Genomic DNA, 19416 nt, shown 5'->3' with positions numbered 1-19416 from the left:
TTAGGATGGAACAACTGTTATCATCACAGTGCATTGTTGTTTGTATGCCTGACACCAGACTCCTGAAGGAACTGCTCTGCTCAGAACTCAGTTCTAGCAAAAAACTCCGGGGAGAACAGTGGAAATGCTTTAGGAATGACCCCAAAGCATCTGTGAAGAAGCCAAATGTCCATGTTGACTCATGGGAGTCTCTGTCCTGTGACCAAAAATAAGAAAGTGCTTTCGGGAAGACACTGAATACATCGAGAGACTTTGTTGGGAACACACAGTGGCAAAGTTGAAGTATTTGTGAAAGAGCACAAACCTCTTAACAACGCATCACCTGCCCCACATGTGGCAAAGTCTATAGATCGCACATTGAACTTATCAGCTATCTCAGAACCCATTGGACTAGAATGGAAATGTGTTTTTTTTCTCAATTTCAAGGGACTGCCTAAGAGAAACAGAAGTTTCATGAAATACTTGTTTACAAAATATAAGGCTGTTGTAACTTTGAAACTTTTATGGGCATGGTTCAACCTTGATAATATTAACAGGGTAAAATGTAAACTATTTGATAAACTTTAAAGATGAAAATTTGGATTTTGCAAAGGAAAAATTAGAGCAGAAATACCCTATTTGCGATTTCCAGCATTGGTAGCAATTTGCTCCAAAGTACTAATGTGACCTGCACTACTGGAAATTTGTTAACCATGCTTTTTCTGAACTGAATTTTGCAGAACCTCTTCATTATTGTGCTTTTTGCAAAACCATTGTTCAAGGGAGAAATTGAAACCTTGGAGAGAGGGAAGCCACTTCAGAAAAATTACAGATGAGTGTTTGAGCTAATTTTGTTTTATGTTTGGTCTTTCTTTTATGTGATAACTGTAACTTGAGTAGCATTTAACTACCCTCAGGGAAACTTAAACTACCAAGTCACCAAATAGCCTGCTAAACTGAAATGGAAATATATTCTGCATTGGTTACAACCTGAAGTGGATCTACATGAAATAATGGTCACTTTTTTTTAATGTTCATAGCTATATATGATGCTTAAACAGTTAAGATTTCTTCAGCCCTGACATGAGCAAAAAATCTATTTTACTGGAAGATTTGAAACATGCTGATTATCTGGTGTACTTTCATTTTAAAATAATAGGTTTTTCCGCGTGCACTTGGTTGCTTTCTGATAGTGATCAGTCTGTTGTTAGTTGTGCGATATGTGTTTAATAAATGAGCTATCATTCATTGCTGCTCTCTTATCAAAATAGGTGATGTCAGTAGGAGTTGTATTTGGCTTTGTTTGCAATCAAATTTTAAGGTCCCAAAATTAAATATGAATTTCTAGGCTAAAGCTGGAAGCATTTAACTACATTGTGCCTAATAAAAAAAAAAAGAGCATTTGAAATGCATTGGATCAAGGACCTGGGTAACCAGCTGAATTGGGACCAGGCACAGAGCTATGCACAGTTGAATCATTTTAATGAAAATGATAAGAGTTGAAGCAGCATGGCAGAATGAGTATGCCGGTGTAGCAGCAGGGAAGTTGTGGTGACATGGAGATGTAGGATGCAGGTTGGCACCCACGATTCCTACACAGTTGTATGTCTCATTATTTTAAATCCACATAACCCCACAACTGACATTTTTATTTCCAAAGGCCTCATTAAAATAATGAGCTATTTTAGAAATGAAAGCAATAAAAATTGGTTTGTTTTTAACGACCTACAAATAACAGTGTAATGAAGTGCATTTGTCTTTGATTTACAAATTGAGTGAACTGTGGTTGTATGTTGGGAAACCTAGGTGAAATCTTGTTACTTTGATGTTCTGCTTGTGTGGTAAAGAATAACTTAATGGTTTCCTCGCCTCTTTTGCCAGGAGGAGTATAGTCAATAAATCTGTGGTTATCGTGGAATGCTAGTTGATGTCCTGTGACACTGCTCACGGCAAGTCAGATGATCCTGTGGTACATGATACCGTGGGATGACTACACCACCTGGTGCCCTGTAATCTGCAACTACAGTGCCACCAGGACCTGGTTACATGGGAAATTTGCATGAAACTTGATGACATGGACAATTACAATGTTGGACATTGAGATGAAAGAAAAGACCAAACATTGTGGCAACAGAAAGTGGAAATTCAGATTAGTTAGTGTATCAACTGAATTTTTTCAATAGAATGTTGTTTTTCAAAAACAAACATTTCAAGTAAATGCTACTTTAAGTAGGGTATCTGACAAAAAAGTTTCCAATTGATTGACCAAGAACATTAAGTGGCTGGCATTCTGTTCAAATTCACAAAATGAAACTTCTCAACAAACTAAAAATTTAGCAACTTACTTCAGGCGCAATGTAGCTGAAAATTTGTTCTCCTTGTAAAAGAAAAGTAACTGTAAATTATCTCTAAGTTCTGTGACATGAATATTTGGGAATGAACGTTGGTGCCCATGGTAAAGGGGTGGTCTTCTGTTGTACAGTTGTCTTGGTGAACATTTGTTATCAAATTGATGCAACATGAATTGATGCTGGCTCTGGATTTGTAGCTCTGATTAGCCTTCCATGCAAACTGCTTGAGCTGGGCTGCTTTGAGGCATTCAGTATAGACTGGATGCTTCTTCCTAAGAAGAAAGAAAAGTCATTGAACATTGAATTATTTGGGCTGTTCCAACACATCCCTGCTCCTGCTCCTCTACAACTTCTGTAGTTTGGACATCTTTCCTAATGTCGTTGATCAAATTGGAAAAATAGGACCACAATGAACTGTGGAGATAGAAACATAGAAACATGGAAGATAGGAGCAGGAGGAGGCCATTCGGCCCTTTGAGCCTGCTCCGCCATTCTTCATGATCATGGCTGATCATCCAACTCAATAGCCTAATCCTGCTTTCTCCCCATAACCTTTGATCACCTTCACTCCAAATGCTATATCTAGTTGCCTCTTGAGTACATTCAATGTTTTGGCTTCAACTACGTCCTGTGGTAATGACTTCCGCAGGCTCAGCACTCTTTGGGTGAAGAAACTTCTCCTCATCTCTGTCCTAAATGGCCTACTCTGAATCCTGAGACTGTGTCCCCTGGTTCTGGACACTCCCATCATCGAGAACATCCTCCCTGCATCTATCCTGTCCAGTCCTGTTAGAATTTTATAAGTCTCCAGAAGATCCCCCCTCATTCATCTGAACTCCAGTGAAAACAATCCTAACCTAGTTAATCTCTCCTCATACGTCAGACCCGCCATCCTCGGAATCAGTCTGGTAAATCTTCACTGCGCTACCTCGAGAGCAAGAGCATTCTTCCTTAGAAAAGGAGACTAAAACTGCACACACATTCCAGGTGTGGTCTCACCAAGGCGCTGTATAACTGCAACAACACCCCCTTGCTCCTATACTTGAAACCTCTCGCAATGAATGATAAGGAAATGAAGTGTGCATTAATTGTCTTTTTCGTTTAATTTGAGCAATAGAGTCTGCCAATGTAGAAGTGCCTTTTATACATGAGGTCTAAAGCCTAGAAATAGCCAAGACATTTAAGAGTGGTGCAGGATCTTACAAATCAAGAAATCATACTGTTCAATTAAATAATAGTGAGGTGCTTTGTCATTGGTTTACAAACTTTAATAGAAAAGTGTTCACTTTTTAAATATTTCCCACCTGCTATGCTATCTGTCCACTTTACACTAACAATGAATGAGTGGGTTTCTGATCCAAGGCCAATTGCAATGCTCTGCAGTTGCAGCTTTTATGTGGTGCCTGATTGGTTGCTGTCTCACTCTCCAGTTTTGTACTCTGGAGGGGTTCTGCCTGCTATCTACCTAAGAAACAGAGCTGAAATTAAGAGGTCGCAAAGAGAAGAAATAAAAACACAAAGTCTTGGGGTGGAGGTGGGGGGATAAAAAACTGATCAGTCATCATTTATTCATAGGAGAAAGGTCATGATAATGTGGAAAATTGGGTGGGGTGGTGAGGGTTAATAGAACCAATCCATGTCTCACAACATGTCAATGCTTCACCGAATGAACTGTGTTGTGCTGTCCAACTAATCAGTGATTGTAAAAAGTCTTCAGGTTTCAAAGAAATTTTTTTTGTTCATAATTACACTAAAGCTTTGTTTCTAATGTGTCCACTTTGACTGTATTAACTTGAAAAACATGAATACATTCCAGTTTTAAAAAATTAATTTGTGTACAATGATTTCAAAGTCCAATGATTTCTGTCACAGTTATGAGAAAAACAGACAGTAACTATGAAAACAATTTGCTGTTTTTTTAACATATTAATATAAATGCATTACTTTAGATAAAATAACTATTTGAACATTCGTAGCTTCAGTCTGTGAGCTCATTATGGATCTTCCAATCCTTTCCATATTTTCCAGTTGCTGGGATTGTTACTGCGGATTTTGCCTCCGGCCTGGTTCACTGGGGAGCAGACACCTGGGGTTCTGTTGATATCCCTGTCATTGGCAAGGTGAGGGCCGACTGGATGAATAGCATTTAATATGTGCATTGTCTTGTGAGCATGCTGACATCTGGGCCACAATTAAAAATTGTCTAAAAATAAGTGCTTTGTTTCTGTGACCCATTCACATTGTTACTTTCTCTTCACATACACACACACACCCTGCAAATGTTTCTGATCTTGTATTTACGCTTGAACGCTAATTCAGAGAGCTTCAATGTAAATTGGGCATGAACTAATGTGAACCAAATATACTAGTGGCTCCTTGTGGGCTAACACCAGAATCCATAGAGACTTGCATTATAGTAAGACCCTTCACTGAGAGGATCTTTCTTGAAAGAGTATTTTAAATGACCCAAAGATTTTGTTCGAATCAGATTAATTGAAATCAGCTTGTGACTTAACAGGGAACAGCTGAGAGCTGCTGAAAGAGACAGCATTATAATGCAGGGTGAAGCTTTTAAAAGGGCTACGTTATCTTGCAAGCTACACTCTGTGGGTAAACTATGTAACACTTGTTTTTTTTAAACCTAGCATTATTTTTGTGAGCTGTTTCAAATAATTTCTGAAAACATGCTTTCTGGAAATTCTAACTGCTAACCCGACGCATGTTAAATACCTTGAATTTATTTTGTGGAGATTTTGTCTTTCATTGTACTGCTGATGATAATCTCTTTGAATTGTTATGTGTATGGTTATTACAGATCCAATAATCTAATTGTGCAGTAAACAGGCACTAATTAATCTCATTTGTACTATGTCAACTGTACCTGCCTCAATTGTACCATTAGGGGAAGCATTGAATCAAGTCCCCCACCCACGGGGATAGAAAATTAAAAAGTAAGTCACGCTGGACCATTCTTGTACACCTCCAGTGAGCTGGTTTCAAAGGAGTGTTGACAAAGGCCTGTGAACAGGTTGTTCTCCCTTCCCCCACTCTATTTTCCAGAGAATCTGTATAGCAGGGGCACTCAAAGGGGAGAGGGAAGGAAAGCAGCTTTAAAAAAAGGAACCCTTTCTTCAGAATGTGACAGCTGAGACAGAGGGCAAGACTGCATGTACTCAGTGCACCCTCTCGCAGGGTATCTCAACATGTTACTTTCTGAACGGCTATGATCATGTTACCAACTCCGGCTCTCAATCTGGCAATTCAGGGAAATAATCGAGGGAAACAAGGCCTTTATAATGCAGCTGGTGGGACTGATTAATTTTCAGAAAAACTCTTCACGTAAAAGCTAGAAATACAAGCCCAAAGCAATGCTTCTCATATTTGGAGGAATGAAGGTAAAATGGGCTAAAGTTCAACGTGGAACAGTTCTTTCCTCCTGGACTGCAGAATAGTCTCTAGTGGAATGATTCGTTCTTGGAGCCTGGTATACATTACAGGATGGAATGCCAATGATTTGAGCTGAACTTGACTCCACCTTGTTGAATAGAAAGTAAACCTAATTACTCTGCAGTGAATATTTTGACTGTGGAATCTTACTGACTAAATATTTTTACATTTCTGCAGCACAACTAGCAACATCAGCTACTTGAGTGTTTTCTGCTGCTTTGGCAAATGAAAACTGAAGTGAGTTGAAAGGAATAATTGTCACCGACATTTGTTTTTACAGACTGTGTTTTCCTGTCTGAGTATTTCGAGCACTGGGTGCAGATTAACTATTCTCAGCCACCTGAAAAGGGTCCCCCTTACTAATCTAGTGTGTTGGCTCCTCTGAAATCAATGAGTGCGGTGCTCCAAAAATAAGGACTGTATGAAGCTTTATTTAAGAATAATATTTGCTTATAATAATAATGTAAAGGTATATGGACAAACTGTGTTAATTCATTATACCTAAATTTAAAGGTTTTATACTGATAATCATTAAAAAGCTTCGCTTCACATGATTTGTTTGCAGAATACTGTGAGTTTCAGCAATACTGAGTTTATAGGACCTTCTAATGCGTGTGATTTTAACAGTTCTGCTGGATATGAGTTTGACTTGCAGACATGAGTGTCAAGTTTGAAATAGCCAAAAAGAGCTTCCCTTGTTGTTTAAGGTGGGGGAAAAAGGCTGTGCTTGGCATGATGTTCAGTTCAGGGCTATCTAAAAGGGAAGGAGATGCAGCAAGGGAGGAACCTTTGGGTGACCAGAACTGTTGGATAGACTAAGGTGGGTGGCCTGGAGAGATCAATAAAATCTGCCTTTGAGGTGGATCTGAGAGGATCCATTGGCAAGTATTGTGACTAAAATAGTGTCATTGTGACTAAAGAGGAAGCATGTGCATGAACTAAGCTATTAATAAAGTTAGATTTATGTGTTGTTCAGTAGGTAGAATCTTCCCAGCCCTAAAGGACATGGGCATTGGCGAGCCATTTGGAAAAATACATCTCCAACCCATTGAGAATACAGTTCTGCACTTCAGTGCTGCACTTTGGAATACGCTATCATTGGAATGCTACTGCCAGTACATAGGGACAGACATCCAGTTTATTTCTTGGACCAGGGTGCATATCAGGGCTCCTCACTTGGCCTGTTAGTGTTCACTCACTTTGTGGCTATTTGGGTACACACAACATCTCTGGCTTGCCTTGCCTCTTTGTGCTTTGCCTTCATTTAGAGCTTAAAGACCCACAGTACTTCTGCCATGGCAGATGGTAGAATTTGAATGCAATAAAAATCCAGAAATAGGTGTCTAATGCCAACCATAAAACCATTGTCGATTGTCAGTAAAAAACCGTGTAGTTTACTAAAGTACTTTAGAAACTGCTGTCCTTATCTGGTCTGGCTTACATGAGTGTCTAGAGCCACAGAAATGAAGTTGAGTCTTAACTGCCCTCTGAAATGGCCTAGCAAGCTAATCAGTTGTAACAATCACTAGAAAATTTCAAAGAAGGTAAAAGGCCTTGTCATGACCTACCCACCAGAAACTATAATGGCAAAAACAGCTCTGTCAACCCTATAACAAGAGCCTCGTGGCAAAATTGGGAGGGCTATCTCACAGAATAGACCAGCAACAGCCTGACGCAGTCTTACTTAGAACCATACCTCCAGACAACATCTCAACAGCACCATCATCGGCCCTAGGTATATCCTGTCTCAGCAGACGTGGTGTGGTGCTGTGGTATACAGTCAGGGTGTAGTTCCGTGAAAGTTCTCAACATTGACTGTGGACAAAATGAAGTCCCATGGCACCAGGTCAAACTTGAATAAGGCAACCTCCTGCTGATTACCAAATACCATCCTCCCTTGGCTGACGAATCAGTACTCCTCCATGTTGAACAACACTTGGAAAAAGCACTGAGGATGGCAAGGGCGCAGAATATATTCTGAGTGGGAGATTTCTAAGTCCACCACTAAGTGTGGCTTGGCTGCAGTGCTACTGATCGAGCTGCTCCGGTCCTAAAGGACATAGCTGCTAGACTGAGTCTGCTGCAGGTGGTGAGGGAACTAGCAAGAGGGAAAAACATACTTGACCTCACCCTTACCAATCTGCCAGCTGCAGATGCATCTGTCCATGACCGTATTGGTAAGAGTGACCATCGCACAGTCCTTGTGGAGATGAAGTCCCGCATTCGTGTTGAGAATACCCTCCATGGTGTTGTGCAGCACTATCACCATGCTAAATAGGACGGACTTCAAACAGATCTATCTAAGAATGGGTATACATGAAACACTGTGGGCCATCAACAGCAGAATTGTATTCCTGCGTAATCTGTAACCTCATGGTGCAGCATATCTCCTACTCAACCGTTACTATCAAGCCAGGGGATCAACCCTGGTTCAATGGAGAGTTCAAAAGGACATGGCAGGGGCAGTACCAGGCATAACTAAAAATGAGGTATCAACCTGGTGAAGCTACCAAACAGGACTACTTGCGTGCAAGCAGCATAAGCAGCAAGTGATAGACAGAATTAAGCAATTCCACAACCAATGGATCAGATCTAAGCTCTGCAGACTTGCCACATCCAGTTTTGAATGGTGATGGACAATTAAACAATTCATTGGAGGAGAAGGCTCCACAAATATCCTCATCCTCAGTGATGGGGCAGCCCAGCATAATGCAAAAGATAAGGTTGAAGCATTTGCAGCAAACTTCAGACTAGTGCCTAGTGGATGATCTATCTTGGCCTCCTCCAATGGTCCCTAGCATCAAAGTTGGCAGTCCTCAGCCAATTTGATTCGCTCCATGTGGTGTCAAGGAACAGTTGGAGGCACTGGATAGTGCAAAGGCTATGGGCCCTGACAACATTCTAGCAATAGCAGAGAAGACATGTGGTTGAGAATGTATCCCCCTAGCCAAACCATCCCAGTACAGCTACAACACTGGCATCTGCCCAACAATTTGGGAAATTGTCCAGGTACGTCCTGTAACACAAAAAGCAGGTCAAATCCAACCCAGCCAATTACCGCCCCATCAGTCCACTGTTGATCATCAGTAAAGTGATGGAAGGTGTCATCAGCAATGCTGTCATGTAGCACTAACCTGCTCAGTGACACTTGGTTTGGGTTCCACCAGGGTCACTCAGCTCCTGACCTCATTACAGCCTTCGTTCAAACATGAACAAAAGAACTAAATTCCAGAGTTGGGGTGTGAGTGATAGGCCTTGACTGTGCCAATTCCAGGAGCAGAACTGTGACATGAAGGAATGAATGTCCATCATATCCTTGAGGCTGCACTAAAGTTTGATGAACTTGGTTGTTTTCAATGATCCACTGGGGCCCTGTGTGGGATCTCACAAACCTCAGTCCACAAATGTATCAAGGCTGTCACTGAGGAAATTTGTGACAGATCACGCCACTTCTTGTTTCTTTGTGATGGGGTCAGTGCTGCAGCCCAGATGGCTGACTTTGTGAAGAAGTCAACACAGTGTGGAGCTGGAGGAACACAACAGGTCAGGTGGCAACAGAGGAGCAGGAAAGTCGACGATTCGGGTCAGGACCCTTCTTCAGAACTTGCTGCCTAATCTGCCGTGTTCCTCCAGCTCCACTCTGTGTTAATTCTGACTCCAGCATCTGCAGTTTTTGGTATCTTCAAGTGACTTTGTGAACAAAACTGACTTTCCTCTGGTGCTAAAGGCTATATACTATGAGAGGGCCACATCATAACTCAGCTCACCTCAACAGAAAATGAGTCCATTCCATCAATGCACAAGTTATATGTGATCATTGGTACCAGTTTGTTAAAGTCTTCTCCAGGAGCCCTGGGAGCTGCCATGATACCTTTATCTTTGGGAACTCCTCCTGCTTCATTTCAGGGGCTTGATGCATTCTAAGAATGATTGCTGGGAGACTAGGGCAACCCATTACAGCAATGGCTAATGCCTCCATTTGATGACGCCCTGACTGAGGCTGACGTAAATACAGTACTACACATTCTTTGACTTGGGCCATCATGGAGTAGACGATAGGTCTGCTGAAGGTGAGTTTCCGATGCTTGGATGGGTTTAGGATGTCTTTGCAGTCTAGACCTGGCAGTGTGCTGCATAATCATGGCATGCAGCAGACAAGGAGGGCATGTGCTCGACTTTGGAGAGATGGGACATTGTAGCCATCTTCCGTGAGGGTAATGAACAGGAGGAGCATCACCTTCAGCATGGTATAGCGTTGCAGTGCAGGGTGCAATAAGCCAGACAGGACTAAACCGACACCAGTTCCAGTAGATGTGAGCTGGCTGCAGCGATCAATCATTGACTGTGAACTTGTTGCTACTTGGAACACAAGCAGCCCTTACCTGTACACACAGGCAAATGCAACTTTTGCTTGTTTTTAATTTGCTTTTGTTGTTGCAGTATAAAAATGAATGTTTTCAACCATTTGAAGGTTTTCCAGCATGTGATGCTCCACCAGTGAACCATGGAAAGATGTTGCGCTGTACTAAGCACTGGGAAAAGGATAGCGTTCCTTTACACAGGGAATGGTGCTAAGATGATGTAATCTGTAGAGTTTGGTTCCTAAATAACAACATATTTAGAATGTGCCCTTGCAGTGGAGTGTCAGCTGTGCCCTGAGAAGCATTTCTTTTCTTTTGTTCTCTTCCCACTACATGAACTTTAAAGTTAAAAATTAAAAATGTTTTAACAATGGAGCCACGCTGGGAACCCCAGGAGATCTCATCAGTGGTGAATACTTCTACCAATGGTGAGAGGGAAGGCAGCGTAAAGTAGGGTGCTACATGGAGCATAACTAATGAGGAGAGTTACGGAAAACAATGTGAAAAAGCCATGAGCACCCATGTGGAGAAACTATGATGAAACTCACAAAAATGAGTCTTGAACAAACACAGAAGTTGCTGGAAAAGTTCAGAAGGTCGTTCTGAGGAAGGATCACCAGACTCAAAACGTTAACTCTGATTTTTCTTCACAGATGCTGCCAGACCTACTGAGCTTTTCCAGCAACTTCTGTTTTTGTTCCTGATTTACAGCATCTGCAGTTCCTTCGGTTTTTAAGTGAGTCTTGAGTTGGCTGAACAGCTGGTTTGTGATGCAGATTGGGTTCGGTTCCTACAACAGCTGAGGTTACAATGGAGGACTCTCCTTCTCAACCTCTCCCTTCACCTGAGGTGTGGTGACACTCAGATTAAACTGCTGTCACCCAATGGTCTGGTAAGACTATGGCAACTTCAGTGTTACCTTTGTTTCTTTCTTGAATATATTCCATGACTTGGCCTCCACACCCTTAAGAGATAGAGAAGTCCATAAGTCTACCATCCTGAAAAGTGTAGAAATTAACCCTCATTTCAGTCCTAAATGGCTTTTAAATCTTGTCCATATCCCCTCCAATCACTTCACATTTTTGTAGTGTGGACCCCAGAATTGGACACCACGCTCAAGTTGGGATCGCATAGTGTTTTATAAAGTTCACCGAAATACCTTGCTTTTATATACTCTCTATGTGTATAAACCTCAGGATTCAATATCATTGTAGAACCATAGAATCCTTACAGTGTGGAAGCAGGGCATTTGGCCCATCGAGTGACCCACCAAAGAGCATCCCACCAAGAGACACCCCCAATCCTATCCCCATAACCCTGCATTTCCCATGACTAATCCACCTAGCGTGCACATCGTTGGACACTGGGCAATTTAGCATGGTCAATCCACCCAAACCTGCACATCTTTGGACTGTGGGAGAAAACCAGAGCACTCGGAGGAAACCCAAATGGGAAGATCGTGCAAATTCCAGACAGACAGTCGCTCAAGGATGGAATCGAACCCGGGTCCATTGTCCTGTGAGGCAGCAGTGCTAGCCACTAAGCCACCTATGCCTTAGTTTAACTGCTTTCCCAACCTGGCCTGCAGCAGTCAATGCATTTGTACACCAAATTGTCCTGCTTCAGTACCTCCTTTAGAATTGTTTTTTTTTTAAATGCCTTTACTACTTCTCAACAAACCGCTGATACTTGTTCTGGAGATGTCTGTAGCACTGAAAGCACTCAAACCTGTTTCAGGTTGCTGTTATCATTGCAGTAAGTGAAGGTTTTTAAACTAAAAGCACTTTGGTGAATTGTTTTACTGGACATTTTGAGGACTGCAGTGGCGTAAGATTTTATTGCCACAAACTGTAGCTATTGTGCTGAAAGAGAATAAAATCAACTGTGACGCCAGAGCAGGGAGCAGGTTTTAGCAAGTCTCGATTACTGGTGCCATAAAGATATCTGGAATGTGATGTGATTTTTGTTAAAATGCCTATGTTATATCAATGCAATGATTTTACAAGTGCTTCCTTTATATGTGAACCACTTAACTGTATGCTGTAACACTCTTGAGTAATGAGGCTGCAGTCGGTCTATGCAATATATTCGCCAGAGCCTCCCAGCCCATTAGATTAACACAGTGGGGACTTGATATGATCGCTACTTGCCACAAAAAGCTGCACCAGCAATTCTTAGAGTCATGTGAGAGCCTTACATACTTTAGGATCCAACCATCAAATAATTAGACTCCATCTCCAGATATATGCAAGTTGCTATTATTGCATGGTTGAAACAGAGTCATAACTGGTTGAGACCAAAAGAATTTTGGTCAGATTATTAGTCATGTACAGAAAGTAACCAGTCATTACTCTGTGTTATTGACAACGCTCAGCGTGCTGTGGAATATTCTCCCAACATTTGATTAGTTGACAAAATAGGTTATGGTATGTTATGTTACATTTCTAAATTTTTAGTCATATCAAACTTTGAAGTGTTGTACCGTAGACATCACCTTCAAAAAGAGGTTGATACATTGGGTAGTGTTCACAGGAAAGTTGTAAACAGAAATGTGCACATTTCATGAGAGAAAAGATTGAGGCTAGAGGAGCAGGAAAGGTGAGGACCCAGTGACAAGCAGTCAGCATCCCAAGCCCATCAGTTAGTGGTCAGTACATAGCATCATCAAACCCTGTGGGAAAAGGAGAGGGGGGTGGATTCTGTCAGGTTGCTCCCTAAGCAGACTGCCAAAGTCATTTGGCAGAATGCCTCATCCCTAAAACTTTCCAACAAGCACAAAGACATTGCTTGGCTGGGGGGAGAAGGGCACTTCCTGTGAGATCCTTCTTGCACACCCGGACACTCTGCACCACTGCACACTACCCTGGAAGCAGCTGCTGGGGAGTAGAGACTGTCACATGTATCCTGTGGGAATGTGCCTTTGCACAGGAAGTCTGAAGAAAGAAAGATGCAGTGGAATTTGTCGAGCCTCATCCCAAACAGCATATGATGCAGGACTCTGCAATCTGTTCCCTGGGATGCACACCGAGACAAACATCAACCTGAATGATTGAATGAACATCAACTCGGTGAAAGGCGCTGTTTGCTCTGCCTGAAACTTGTTGGTCTTCCAGAGCAAGGAGTTGACCTCAACCAGGTGTTGCAGACTGACACATTCCAAGGTGCAGGACTACGTGCTGAGAGACGCGCTAAAGCTTGGGGCAGCTGCCGCCAAGGCGCAGTGGGAAAAGACCACTGTCTGAGGTCTTCCTGCCAAAGTATAATAACGTCTATTCAGTTGTCAGACTGAGTCAGTACCTCAAAATGAACATGAACAATTTTATGCATAAGTAGAGAACGTCTTTGTATCTTGCAACTGTACAGATGCCCTGAGAAATATCAAAATTCGATCGTATTGTTTGGAACTTATTTCTCTGCAAAGACTGTGCAGAATTGATTTACAACCTTTGCATGTACTTTTGGAGATTTTTTATGAATAAGGTATATTTCTGAAACCAAACAGCCATCTGGGAGACTAAAAACTGCATTAGAGTTTGCTCTGGGAACTGCTTTCTGTAGATGGCTGTTACTTTGGTATAGGTTAAGAAACTGATTGGCGATAACAGTATATTTATGGACTATTCTAATCGTAATAAATAATTTTTAAAATTGCAGAATGGCAAGTGTTATAACAACATATCAGAAATATTCATAGAAAGCTTTTACTTTTAATTCCAAAATGTGTTTAATTTTAAAAGGAGCACTGCTACTGGGAGGAAACAAAACCCTATGGAGCTTAATTCAGTGACTGTCTGGCACAGTTCTATATGAATCTCTTGGAATGTCGCTCATATAATGTGTCAGGGAAGCTTCAAATAGGGAGAGACTGTACGATGATATAGCAAGTGGAGTGTCTGCTTCCCCTCAACAGAGAGCTACAGCTCATGGACATGTCAGTTTTACCTTTCAAGAATATTCAAAAACAGTGGCTAAAAACTGAGTGCATCTCTAGTCTGCATTATTGTCTGGATGTCCTAGTGCATGGATGAAAATGTATGAAGGCCACAGATTTGAAAACAGTCATTCTAAACATGCCTGCAGTACAAAAGAAATGTCTCTCCCTCTCACTCTGAAAGTTGGAATACAGTCACTGTTGAAAGGAATTGGAACAACAGATTTCCAGTAACCTGCAGTGGCTAGATTCTGCAGTGTGCAGAAGACGCTGAAAATCTGCAGAGGGATATAGATAGTCTAAGTGAGTGGGCAAAGGTCTGGCAGATGGAGTACAATGTTGATAAGTGTGAGGTCATCCATTTTGGTAGGAATAACAGCAAAATTGACTATGTTTTAAATGGTAAAAAGTTGCAGCATGCTGCTATGCAGAGGGACTTGGTTGTCCTTTTACATGAATCGCTAAAAGTAGGATTGCAGGTGCAGCAGGTAATTAAAAAGGCAAATGGAATTTTGTCTGTCATTGCTAGAGGGATGGAGTTTAAAAACAGGGAGGCTATGCTGCAGCTGTATAGGGTCCTGGTGAGGCCACACCTGGAGTACTGTGTGCAGTTTTGGTCTCCTTACTTGAGAAGAGATATACTAGCACTGGAGGGGGTGCAGAGGAGATTCACTCGGTTGATTCCAGAGTTGAGAGGGTTGGACTATGAGGAGAGACTGAGTAGACTGGGATTATACTCATTGGATTCAGAAGAATGAGGGGAGATCTTCTAGAAACATATAAGATTATGAAGGGAATAGATAAGGTGGAGACAGGGAGGTTGTTTCCGCTAGCAGGTGAAACTAGGACTAGAGGGCTAAAATAAAGGGAAGCAGATGTAGGACTGAGGTCAGGAGGAACTTCTTCACCCAAAGGGTTGTGAATCTGTGGAATTCCCTGCCCAGTGAAGCGGTTGAAGCTACCTCACTGAATGTGTTTAAGGCAAGGCTAGATACATTTTTGAACAGTGAAGGAATTAAGGGTTATGGTGTGTGGGCGGGTAAGTGGAACTGAGCCTCAAAAAGATCAGCCATGATCTTATTAAATGGCGGGGCAGGCTCGAGGAGCCAGGTGGCTTACTCCTGCTCCTAGTTCTTATGTTCTTATGCAAAGCCAAGAATCTCTACATTGCCTGCTTAACTGCCATCATCAAAACAACCAGTTCTGTCCAATAGCAACTTTAGCATCTTTGGTATCTGCTCTTCATGATGAAGTAGTTAGAGGCTGGCAGCCTCCAAGTAAGCACAAAGTGAGTGCACACTAAGATGCATGTACAGATGCATGTATCCCTGTTACAAAGTGACCTGGCAAAACGATGCAAGTTCCAGGTATCCCCGAGTTTCAAAGTAAAATGGTGAAAGGCTGAAGTGGTGTGAGATTTAGTCTGAGAGCTGGAATTTTGAATTGGTGAGGCTGCTGGTTTGCCGACGCTGACTGTCATGGACAATGGGGTGAGAAGGATCGTGTCCATGGAGCATGCAGGGATATTGTGCTAAAGATATATTTGGATCGCAGCTGGGACAATCTATCAGTGAGCTATAGTTCCCAGGTATCTGCTTACATGTCAGAAATTTGTGCTTGCGTTTCTTGGAGAAGGAGAGATTTAGAAATGGCATGTGAAAAGACAACATGGGGAATTAATGAACTGCAAATGCATGGTAATAAGGCCACTCAATAGCACGATTCTGATGTTGCCATTAAAGGCTTAAGGGGGAAAATGCAAAATGTTTTCACCATGTCAAGATTCTGACTTTTCATTGTCTTCATATATTGCAAAACATCTTACAATTGTTTGCGCACACCAGAGAGGGCAAGTTCCACCCCAAGTGTGGGATAAACATTGACTGAAGAATAGCAGTGAAGTTTCTGACATGTTGATAAAGATAGTGATAGATTTGTCACATAATTTAATAGTCTATCAGGATGATGAAGCTGTGTGTGAAATGCAATTGGCTAGATTTTAACAGTTAAGTAACAATGTTGAATTAATGTCTTTATTTTTGGGTTATTTATGCCCTCTGAGGAGGGAAATTCCTTTGAGGAGGGAAATCTTACCTGGTTTGGCTTACATATGATTCCAGAGTACAGCAATGTAATTGACTCAACTGACCCCTGAAGTGGTCTAGGAAGCCATTCAGTTCAGGGCAATTAGGGATGGGCACAAAGTATGATTTTGTCAGAGGTACCTATGTTCCAGCAAAAAATAAGAAAAAACTATTAAGCATTGTGACATTAAGAAATTTTATTTTCCTCTGTACTTTATGCCACTTTAGAGATGCAGTGGTTTGCATCGACTCACTGCCAGAGAAAAATGTATATATTGAACAGGGCTGATGAAAGATCTTTTCTGGCTTCTTGTAACATTTTCAATTACCTAAATGCTGCAGTTATTGCTTGGAATTTGAAATGCCAACTTTCAGTATTTGACCTTGTTTATTGGGCATTAATCTGTGCATAAATTCTGAGCCATTTGTCTTGTGACTCCTCACACAACTGAATGTGGTCTCTATCGAGCTAAAAGCAGAAATTGGCTTGTGGACTGTTTTCCTATTGTAATTTTTCTGAATTGTTAAAAGAGACCAAATTAGAACTGACTTGCTGTTCTATTGTGGCCTTTTTATACCTCAATACTTTTGACATTGTAGTTTTCGGTTTGTTTTATTACTCTACTTGATTTTTGTTCTGTGGTGTTCAACACTCTTCCTCTTTTAGTTTTCCCCTTGAGCACTCAGATCATTTTTTATATTGTGTATTTTCTTATGGGGCAAGCTGAAATCTTCCTTGGAGAACGCCACCTCTTTGTCATAGTGACATTTAAAAAGTAAATACATTCATTAAAAGAGAGTTGCTGCAAAAGGGATATGCTCTATTTCAAAGCAGGAAGGTGAGGGAGAAGGTGACTAAAACTTTTTTTTGTACAAGAGTACCATATGACCTCTGTACTTCACCAATTTGTTTGCTCCCTCTTCTCTCTTCATCATTTGTTATCCTCATTGATGTTCCCGATCCCTTGTTTCTGCTGAATCTTTCCTCTGCCAATTGAATATCCACTGTCCAGGCTTTGTGTCAGTTGAAGTGAAGAATCTGATACAAGTCCCTGTCCGAATTTGACAATGTGCACTATTTGTTTCATGCTTTGACTAAAGATGTACTACTTTGCATTCAATATTTGATTCCCCACTAATGCAGCTTTCTTCACATGCGTTCATTATACAATGGCTCTTTCTGACTTATTCCATGAGCAAATGACAGACAATAAATATAGAGACAGCAAACCATATGTTTTGAGCACGGGCTTTGAATTATTTTCATCAATTTACACTGATGTGTATACCACACACCTGTATCAAGTAAGTCACTCCAATTACATTTTAACTTAAAAGTTGCTGATTATGCACGAATGCTAATTTGGCTCACAGACAGTTTACTTGGTTTCAGAGTTATATGTGCCAAACATTTGTATGTTGTGTTCAAAGAGTTTGCTGACACCAATAATCCACCTTTCATTACTGACCGCGCAGGCTCAACTTTTTTTTTTCTCATTTTGTGTGTGTGCAATAGAAAGGCTGATATTAAAAGGATACTTTGCTTCCCACATTTTTGCATTTAACATAAATATCTTCTTTCATTTCAGTTATTTCCAGTTTTACGTGTTTGCTAGCTTTTTATTGCTGTTTTTAAAGAATGCATTTTGGGTGTAAGCAGATCCAGCCTTTTCTGTTTTGTAAACGTTTGGAATCCACTTCATCCGTCTCCCTCTCCCTGCCCCACTATATTCGAAAGAATGATTTGGAATTACATCTGTCATGACAGTGATTAAAAAATAGGCTAATTTCACCTTCCATCACCTAATTTTAACACTTGGGACTTTCAAGGGTTAAACACTTTTCAAAAAGAAAACATAAGAACATAAGAAATAGGAGCAGGAGTAGGCTATCTGGCCATCGAGCCTGCTCCACCGTTCAATAAGATCCTGGTTGATCTTTTCGTGGACTCAGCTCCACTTACCCACCTACTCATCATTAACCGTTAATTCCTTTGCGGTTCCAAAATCTATCTATCTTTGCCTTAAAAACATTCAATGAGGTAGTCTCAACTGCTTCACTGGGCAGGGAATTCCACAGATTCGCAACTCTTTGGGTGAAGAAGTTCCTCCTCAACTCAATCCTGAATCTAATCCCCCTTATTTTGAGGCTATGCCCTCTAGTTCTAGTTTCACCTGCTGGTGGAAACAACCTCCCCTGCTTCTATCTCATCTACTCCCTTCATAAACTTATATGTTTCTAGAAGACACCCCTTCGTTCTTCTAAATTCCATTGAATGCCAGTCTCGTCAATCTCTCCTCATAAGCCAACCCTCTCAACTCCAAAATCAACCTAGTGAACATTCTCTGTACACCCTCCAGTGCCAGTACATCATCTCTCAAGTAATGGAGACCAAAACTGTACACTACTCCAGGTGTAGCCTCACCAGCACCCTATACAGCTGCAGCATAACCTCCCTATTTTTAAATTTCATCCATCTAGCAATGACAGACAATATTCCATTAACCACCTCAATTACCTGTTGCATCTGCAAACCAACTTTTTGTGATTCATGTAGCAGGACACCCAGGTTGCATGCTGCAGTTTTTCACCATTCAAACAATAGTTCATTTTGCTGTTATTCTACCAAAATGGTTGAACTCATATTTACCAACATTGTACTCCATCTGCCAGACCTTTGCCACTCACCTAACCTATCTATATCCCCCTCTGCAGACTTTCAGTGTCCTCTGTACACTTTGCTCCACCATTCATTTTACAGTCATCTGCAAACAGGCACTCTGGTGCTGTGAGGCAGCAGTGCTAACTGCTGTGCTGCCCAGTTATGCCTTGAAGTTTTAGAGCTCAGAAACAAGGAACACAGATGTTGGAATACACAACTGAAAGTATTTCAGAGAGCTGCTTTTCACAGAAGAGGGGAGATGGATTTGTTGCTGGAATGAACTGGAGAAAACTCTTCCTTTCAACTGCTTGAGGAAATTGCCCAGTGACAGAGCTGGTTATAAAGAAACATCAGATTGCCAAAAACTCAAAAGTCAATAGAAGTATTTGCTGCTGCTGAGGATACAAGGTGTCTGTGTGTGCCTGTGTGTGTGTGTGCCTGTGTGCGTGTGCCTGTGTGTGTGTGCGTGCCTGTGTGTGTGTGCGCGCCTGTGTGTGTGTGTGCGCGTGTGTATTAACATTGCATCTTTATTGTTTTCCTTAGTTTGAGCGAATAAAACAATCATTCTTTCTTTCACTCAAGAAAACTTTGCAGTAGGCTA

The 19416-nt window shown here is 41.4% G+C and overlaps 1 protein-coding gene across 2 annotated transcripts in view; it reads left to right on the top strand.

Moving 5' to 3' along the window:
• si:ch211-212o1.2 (uncharacterized protein LOC492735 homolog) overlaps nt 1–19416 on the top strand; it is a 119075-nt gene that overhangs the window by 65005 nt on the left and 34654 nt on the right. For both annotated transcript variants that reach the window (XR_007263797.1, XM_048605876.1), the window contains exon 3: nt 4359–4450. Coding sequence is in view for 1 of the 2 variants with exons in the window: in XM_048605876.1 (XP_048461833.1) it covers nt 4359–4450 (92 nt within the window). In the remaining variant the exon portion in view is untranslated. The remainder of the gene's footprint in view (nt 1–4358; nt 4451–19416) is intronic.

The sequence above is a fragment of the Rhincodon typus genome, chromosome 15, assembly GCF_021869965.1.
Source record: "Rhincodon typus isolate 14 chromosome 15, sRhiTyp1.1, whole genome shotgun sequence".
Lineage (NCBI taxonomy): Eukaryota > Metazoa > Chordata > Chondrichthyes > Orectolobiformes > Rhincodontidae > Rhincodon > Rhincodon typus.
The sequence above is the reverse complement of the archived record's forward strand: the minus strand, read 5'-3'. Positions and strand labels throughout refer to the sequence as shown.